The sequence below is a fragment of the Meleagris gallopavo genome, chromosome 25 (genome assembly GCF_905368555.1).
Source record: "Meleagris gallopavo chromosome 25, MGAL_WU_HG_1.1, whole genome shotgun sequence".
NCBI lineage: Eukaryota > Metazoa > Chordata > Aves > Galliformes > Phasianidae > Meleagris > Meleagris gallopavo.
The window spans coordinates 5180683-5188789 of record NC_139428.1 but is presented as its reverse complement, the minus strand read 5'-3'; the positions used below and the strand labels follow the sequence as shown (position 1 = coordinate 5188789).

The 8107-nt window shown below is 54.4% G+C and overlaps 1 protein-coding gene across 2 annotated transcripts; it reads left to right on the top strand.

The window, feature by feature from the left end:
• Nucleotides 1–131: 131 nt before the first annotated feature.
• Nucleotides 132–6825, top strand: TXLNA (taxilin alpha). 2 transcript variants are annotated; one of them, XM_085208852.1, is made up of 12 exons: nucleotides 132–364; nucleotides 636–781; nucleotides 1645–1983; nucleotides 2471–2562; nucleotides 2925–3095; nucleotides 3491–3685; nucleotides 3876–3995; nucleotides 4280–4354; nucleotides 4883–4975; nucleotides 5388–5483; nucleotides 5631–5993; nucleotides 6344–6825. In XM_085208852.1, the coding sequence occupies exons 2-11, from the start codon at nucleotides 673–675 to the stop codon at nucleotides 5979–5981; spliced, it is 1641 nt and encodes a 546-aa protein (XP_085064978.1). In that variant the 5' UTR covers nucleotides 132–364; nucleotides 636–672; the 3' UTR covers nucleotides 5982–5993; nucleotides 6344–6825. The 2 variants fall into 2 exon arrangements, with proteins under 2 accessions (XP_085064978.1, XP_085064977.1); XM_085208851.1 differs by having other exon boundaries at nucleotides 5631–6825.
• The last annotated feature ends 1282 nt before the right edge of the window (nucleotides 6826–8107 follow it).

The window sequence follows — 8107 nt, the reverse complement described above, 5'->3', positions numbered from 1 at the left end:
GCGCGCGGGGCACGCCGGGAGCTGTAGTGCGACGGGGGGGCGGGAGTCGCTCTCGCGGGGCACGCCGGGAGTTGTAGTCTCGCGGTGCTTGCCGCTTCTCGCCGCCGTTTCCCGGCAGCCCCCGCGGCTCCTCGTCGCCGATTGGTTGGCGGCGCGGGGCGGCGCCTGCGCGATGCGCGCACGCTGCGAGGCCCGGGCCGGAGCCGCTTCCTTCAGCGCGGGGCGGCGGGGCCGGCGGGGGGCGCGGCGATCTTCTTCCCTCCCCCTCCCCGCCGCTACACCGCAGCGCTGCCGGCTGCCCGGCGCTTATTGGCTGAGGAGAGACGGCCGCCTACGTCAGAGCGCTGCCGCTGACGCCACGGGGGTACGCGCGTGACGTCATCGCAGTGCCGTGGGAGGAAGGGAGGCGTTGCTGACGTCACGGGGGTCACGTGGGACGTCGGGAGCGGCCCGGGGGCTCCGGGCGGTACCGGGGGGAGGGGCGGCGCCGCGGCCGGGGCTCCTCGGGGGCTCCTCGGGGCGCCTCCGCGATGCCATCCCCGGGGCTCGGCGGCTTCGGCTCCCCCGGCTCCGCGCCCCGCCCGCGCCCGGGGCGGCACCGCACGGCTCGCCTTCAGCCGCGGTTTCTCTTCCAGCGGGGCTCGGCGAGGCTGAGCGGGAGGCGGCGCGGCGATGAAGAACCAGGGCGGCGACACCAAGGCGGCCCCGCGGCCCGCGGCCAAAACGAGCGGCGCTCTGGCGGAGGAGGGCGACCCGGCTGAGCCCAGCGCGGCGCTGGAAGGTGGGACGGCGCGCGGGGCTGCCGTGCTGGCGCTGCTTCTAATCGCCGGGGGTCCGTTCTGTGCCACTGTTTGACTTGTGCTGTGATTCCGGGGGCAGAAGACCCTGCTCTCTTGCTGTTCCCACGTGCATGCAGCTCCAGATCGTTGGCGCTTCTTTCCCACAGCACGGAGTTGATTCTGACCTGGGATCGATGGGGTTGGCGATGCTCACAGAAAGCTTTCCCTCAGCGATTGGTTCTGTTATTGGTGCTTTGTAACATTCATTCTCTGTAAGACAAAAGCGAGTAATCGAGTAGGTGTCTGGCTAAAGGTAACCTTGCCCCACGTTCTAGTAAACGTGGAACATAGGAAATGCACAGCAGTTGTGCATTTCTAACTGACTGCTGTAGGCTCTGCTTGGAGGGAATTTTGGATGCAGAGGAGTGCTGAGGGGCTGCTGGGGATGGGATATGCTTCATCTGAGCCAGTACAGCTGCTCGTATATGTGAGGAAGGAGGCTAGCTCAGATTATAAAATCTATTGTTGTGCAAAAAGGCTCTGGGGATATTAGCAGGCTGCTGCTCCGAGGGAAAGCTCACGCACAACCTGCTTTCGTTAGAGGATGGTGGGGAGGGGGCAGTTCTTGCTCTTGACAGATGTCAGGGGCTTGGTCATGCTCTCGTGATCAAAAGAGAGGCTGTTAGGAATGCACCTCCATTGTCAGGGCAGCTGGCTGGAGGCACAGCCTGAACAAAGCGGCTTGTGTGCTGGGAGTTTAGCAGTGAGGTGCTCGGGAAAACCTTCCCTTTGCTGTGTGTTTGTAGAGAGCAGAGAATAGACGGTGTGGGGAAGCATCACGGTTTTGTGCTCGTATCTCCCACAGCTCCCCTCGCACAGGAGGACACAAAGTCCTCCCAGCCTGCCGTGCGGGACGTCTCTGAAGAGCTGAGCAGGCAGCTTGAGGACATCTTGAACACGTACTGCGTGGATGCCAGCCAGGAGGGTCCGGGCGAGGACGGCGGGCAGAGTGAGCCTGTGGAGCCAGAGGAAGTGGAGAAGTGTCGCAGTGAGTCCCCGAGGAACGGAGATCAGGAGTCAGGCAGCCCTGAGATGAATGGGGAGAAGGAAGGCACGAAGGGGACTGAAGAGTTTCGACCTGGAGAAGAGTGTGGGGAGCGGGATCAGAAGAAGGCTCAGGAAAAGAAGAAAGCCAAGGGCCTAGGTAAGAGGTTTCCTGCTGTGTGGCTGTGCTACCAGCCTAAGAACTTTGGTGCAGACATGGATTTTGTAGTGCACTGAGTCCCGTTAGAGCGATGAATGCCTTAGGTATGTGTTTGGAAATAGCACAGCATCTTATTCTTCTGGCATGCAAGGAAACATAGAGTGTTGCAAAGACTCTGATCAGTCCTGAGTGCTGCTGCAGCCTCTGAACTGTGCAGATTTCCCCTCTGTTGGACACAGCTTTGTCTGGTTAGCCCATTGGTGGTTCCCTAGTCTGATAACCAGGTCTCTCCTCAGCTGCTTCAATTGTTCACCTGCTATATGCAGAGAGATCTGGGAGACAAACCCCCACAGGCACTGGAGATGGGAACTCTGGGCCAAGACGGCCACAGATGTGAGACCTGGTTTGTCTCTCCTGTCCTTACCTTTATAAGCCAGAACTCTGTGTAAGTGACGTTATCTTTCTGTTTAATTCTGTCTTGCTCCAGGCAAAGAAATCACTTTGTTGATGCAGACTCTGAACACCCTGAGCACGCCAGAGGAGAAACTGGCAGCACTGTGCAAGAAATACGCTGAGCTGGTGAGTCCTTGTTTCTTCATTCCAGGCTCTGGAGCAGTGGGAGGACACTGCTGCAGCCAGCGCTGGGACAGCTGGCCACGTGCTCAGAGCTCTGCTCTGTTTAAGCAGTGTATGCATGGAGGTCCTGAAGGAATGTGCACTTCTCACAGATTCCAGTAGGATGCTAATTCAGGAAGGAGAAAGGCTGTGTGCAGGGAGACCTCGGGTTCTGTACTGATCTTACTGTGCTTTTGTATTATAAAGCTCTTGTCCTTCCCTCAGAATAGTCAGAACACCTATTTGATCTCTGTGTGCCCTTATATGGGCTCAGCATTGCCCTGGTCTTTTCTGCTGCATCTCTGCCCTCTGCTCTCCTACCCTAGCTGGAAGAGCACCGTAACTCCCAGAAACAGATGAAGATTTTGCAGAAGAAGCAGACACAGCTGGTGCAAGAGAAGGACCACCTGCAGAGTGAGCATAGCAAGGCCATCCTGGCCCGCAGCAAGCTGGAGAGCCTGTGCCGTGAGCTCCAGAGACACAACCGCACCCTCAAGGCAAGTGTCTCCTGGGATGCTGCAGGAGCTGCTTCATCCCAAACACAGCCTGCTGCAGGGCTCTGAGCCACTGTGACAAACTTACTTTTAGGAGTGGTTGCCCACAGTCCGATGTCCAGAGCAGGGCTTCAGTTTTGCTGTAATCTGTCATCTTGCAAGGGTTAGGAGGGAACTGACCCATGTGGTCTTTTTTTGAGGGAAGCGATGTTTAGCGGGCTTGCTCAGCTCTTGGAGTGAAGAAGCTGCCAAGCAGTGGCCTGCAGTGCCTTCCTGATTGATACCAGCAGCAGTGGGAAGTTGGGTGGGTTCAGATCATCACGGCCCAGGGAGGTTTGTTCACCTGCCTGCCCAGCACAGAGGCTGATGTGGCCTTGCTGTCTGCCCTTCTAACACAGGAGGAGGGTGTCCAGCGAGCACGAGAGGAAGAGGAGAAACGGAAGGAGGTGACATCCCACTTCCAGGTGACACTGAATGACATCCAACTCCAGATGGAGCAGCACAACGAGAGGAACTCCAAGCTGCGCCAGGAGAACATGGAGCTGGCAGAGCGGCTCAAGAAGCTCATTGAGCAGTATGAGCTGCGGGAGGAGGTGAGCTGGGCCTGGCATAGCCTGCTGTGGTGCACCTGTCTGCCCTGTGGAGAGTGTTTCCAGGGCAGAAACTGCTGCTGGAGGGGAGACGGAGCCCTTGGGCTTTGAGGTCATTCCTTGGGATCTGTGCCACATGGGTAGCAGGGCCCTGGCCTCACGTGTCAATGACTGGTGGCATTTCCTTTGGCAGCACATTGATAAGGTGTTCAAACACAAGGACCTGCAGCAGCAGCTCGTGGATGCCAAACTGCAGCAGGCACAGGAAATGCTGAAGGAAGCAGAGGAGAGACATCAACGGGAAAAGGACTTTGTAAGTCTTGTGATTCTCTACTGGTTATAAGCACTTAGCTGTTTGCCCTGTTTCTTTGTGGAGGTTGGGTTCCTGAGGGCAGAGCCCTTACCAGCTCAGGCCATCCCAGCTGTGTATGCAGCAGTGACCATTCCCCCAGCTGCCTCGGAAGCAAGGCTGGAGCCTGTGCTGTTGGTGGTGTTCCTCCCAGCCCTCTGCTGACTCCAAGCCAAGCACCAGCAGGGTTTGGCATATTGAGAGCTTTCTCTGGCAGCAGCGAGGTAACTGCTTTTGCTCTTTCCCAGCTGCTGAAGGAAGCTGTGGAATCACAGAGGATGTGTGAGCTGATGAAGCAGCAGGAGACTCATCTCAAGCAGCAGGTGAGTTACCTGGTCTGTGTGTGCTCAGCCTGGTCATTTATTTTTTCGCTTCCTCCTTCAGCAGGGAACAGCCTGAATTTCCTTAATGTGAAAAACACAGAGGCAGGATTGCTCTTGAGTATGATATTTGTGTGCCTGTGGGAAGCACGGTGTGAGATGAAACCTTCTTCAGCTTCTCCTCCTTGTGAAAGAAAGGAGCCCTGGTTTTACCAGTGTGTTTCCCAGTGCTCGGAGCAGTTGTGTGATCACGCTTTGCTGAATCAGACCCAGCAAGTGCTTCCTGCCAAGGCCAGGAGATGTTTGGAGAACACACTGCTCTCTAAGGGTGTTTCCCTAAGAAAGAAGAAATATTGTTCCACATTCTGCAGTACCTAATGCTGGCAGAGCAGCCCCTTGCTGCAAGTTTGTTAGTCATAAAGTCCAGTCACAAGATGACTAGCTCACTTCTTGGCTGACATCTCCCCGCTCCTCGGAAAGGCCATCAGGAGGTGCCATGTTGAGGAGCTGTAACTCTGTCTCTCCCTACAGCTGGCTCTCTACACAGAGAAGTTTGAAGAATTCCAGAACACCCTTTCCAAAAGCAGTGAAGTGTTCACAACATTTAAGCAGGAAATGGAGAAGGTAGGTATTGCTGTTGCTGCCTGCAGTGTGTGCGTGGGCTAGCAGGCTGGGTACTGCCTTTCTCCTCACTTATTCTGTGAGCTGGATAAGCAGCAGCTGTATTGTTTTGTTGAGTTACGCTGGCATTAAAATCAGGCACAAACTGATTGCTGATAGAAGGTGGATGCTGGACTTGTGGGGTGATGGCTGTACCCCTCCTGGATCAGAAAAAGCAGTGCTGCCACTATCTCCTGGTTTATTGTTGGTGCGTCCCACTAACGTAGCTGGCTGCAGTAGGACAAGACGACGTTTCCCAGGACAGCAGGATCTTGCTGTCTGCCCTGGGAAAGTGGGTGTCCATTTGATTATACGTGAGATGTACCTGACTGCATTATTCTGGCTTATTAGTTGCCTTTTTGTCACTGTTCTGCAGATGACAAAGAAAATAAAGAAGCTGGAGAAGGAGACCACAATGTACCGTTCTCGCTGGGAGAGCAGCAACAAGGCTCTCTTGGAAATGGCTGAAGAGGTAAGGAGGCTGTGGCTGTTCTGTGCTGAGGCAGGCAACTGAGTGGTCTTTCCATTTGAGCTTCCCTCTGAAGTTTCATTTCCCTTCCTTTCTGCCTTTGTCCCCAGTGTGGTAGGTCTGAACTGCTTCTCTGTTTTCTGTTTGCAGAAAACCCTTCGGGATAAAGAGCTCGAGGGGCTTCAGGTGAAAATCCAGCGCTTGGAGAAACTGTGCCGAGCCCTGCAAACAGAGCGCAACGACCTCAACAAGAAGGTGCAGGACCTGTGTGCCCACACACCCCGGGCTGACGTGGACCTGACAGAGCCTCTGAAGGACCCATCCCGGGAGAGCTCCGAGGCAGGAGCCGGAGGTGCCCCAGCAGAGCAGCGTCTGGCTGAGGATTGCCTTCACTCGGGAAAGCCGACGCACAGCACAGATCCTGCAGAAAGCCTCGGAGAACTGAGCATAGGAGCCTTGGGGCAGAGTGGGACTGAGGAAGGCTCTCAGGGTGCTGACTGAGCCTGCTATGCGGTAGGCGGAAGTAGGGTGAGGGAGGTAGCATGAATGTTTCCAGGCTCCATCTGAAGCCCTTCTCCTGGTCCTTGGACAGGTGCAAGAGGACGGCCCTCCTTGGGCTATGAAATTTCCTAGCTTAGGCTTTTGGAGGGTATTAACACTTCATATATATATATATACACACATAGATGATGTGTGTGTGTATATATATATATGATATATAGAATATGTGCAGGGCAACATACACTTTATATATGAATATATATGAAATCTAGAATGACCCACCTCCCTGCGTGTGTGTGAATAACTAATATATGGAGACTCAACTGATTGTCCCTTTCACTGAAAGACCTTGTCATTGGCAGGCTGCGACTCCCCTAAATTGTAGTGCAGCACAGGAAAGCACGGGCATGGATCGGCCCAAGCCCTCCGACTCTTGGCACCGGGACAGCAGGACACGTCGCTTCCTCCACCTTCACGGCAATGCTGTCACACTGAGTGAAAGCAAAAGAACTGAGCAAGGGAGAACATAAGCATTTCCCAGCGCTGGATTCTCCCTCCCTGCTCTGCATCAGGCAGGAGGTAGCTCCTGGACTCGCTGTTGCTTCCTCACGCTCTGGCTGGCAGCTCGTTCTTGAGCAAAACAGTCCAGTTCCCCTCTTGTATGGGTTTTGTGTATTGAATGGGGACAGAAAAGCAGAGAAACTGGGGACACCTGATTTGCCCAGGCACCCTGCAGGGCCTTTGCTCTTCCTGGAACCTGCCAGTGTTTCAATAGCCTTATGATTCACAGTTGCCTCTTTGCTATACGCACATGTGCACAAGTATATTAAACAGTTAATCCAAAGGTCTAATTCCGAAGTGTTTTGCACAAGCACGTGTGATTAGTTGTGCAAGGGGATAGGGACGTCCTTGTAACTGAACTCCTCTGCCCTGCCTCAGGACCATCCCTTGGTGTTGAATGGGGTGGTCTTGGAGGTATTCGTGGAGCTGGGGTCCAGGAGGATCAAACTTGTGACTGCTCCATGACCTGCTGCTGAAGCTGAATCGCTGGGACCGGCTCGAGGATGGTGCTGTGGGCTGATTCCTTCTGCAGTGCCAGACCCTGCAGACAGGCTGTGTTGGTGCTGCCTGGGCCTCTCCTTCCCCTCTGCTTTTTCGGAACAGCATCTCCCAGATGCTGGCAGTCACCAAGTCTGAACTGCTGCCGCTGTGTCTGGGAGGGCTCTGATGGGCACGTGAGGCAATCTGGCACAGAACTTGGGGGATTTCTCCTTAGTTTCTCAAGACTTCCTTTTTTCTCTACTCTTTTGGGAGACATCTACTTGCTTGAAAACCTCTTGCTGCAGCTTCTCTTCACAGCAGACTATTTTCAGCATTGCCTTCCTTTTGCTTGAAGCTGAATTGAGCTGGCTGAGCTGTTCCTCACAGTGAATGCATTCGGCGGAACAGTTTTGGTTTCTTTTCTGGCCACAGCTGCTCTTGCATCTTCTCTGCAACTGTACAGCGCCCTTGCGAAGGACCTGCCATGGAGCTGCCTGCAGGAGGTGCTTCTGCCTCTCCCTTTATTCCCTGAGGATTCCGGAGAGTTCGGGTCTAAGGAAAGAGGCTGTTGAGTCTAGCATAGCTCCACAGAGCCACAGTCTTGAACATCCACTGCTCTGTGCTCCCTGGGTTTTCTGGGCTGCTTCTGGCCCTGCACTGCCTGCGTTGCTTCCTCCTGTATGGGTTGCATCTGACTTGGGCAGGAGCGTTCTGGAGCAAATGAATGTGGTGGGAGAGAGGGCTGCAGCCTGGTACTGGATTTCTCTTTCCTGCCCTTTCAGTCAAAGAAGAATCTCTCAGAAAGTCACAAACACCTTCACTTTTTTTTTCTCTACTTTTTTTTTTTTTTTTTCCTGTTATGGTACAGATAACCTCTGTGGGGAGCTGATGTATTATCTTCGTATCCAATAGAAACACCCACAAACTCACTGCTGCTGTTTGTGTTATTTCTCATTCGTTAAGGATCATGTTTGGGAGTGAAATCTGGGGCACTGAGTCATGGAGTGGAGAGGCTGGGGGGAACCTTCAGTCACAAAGACAATGGCGTATCTGTGCCTACAGACAACTGGGGGGAGGAAGTCTGT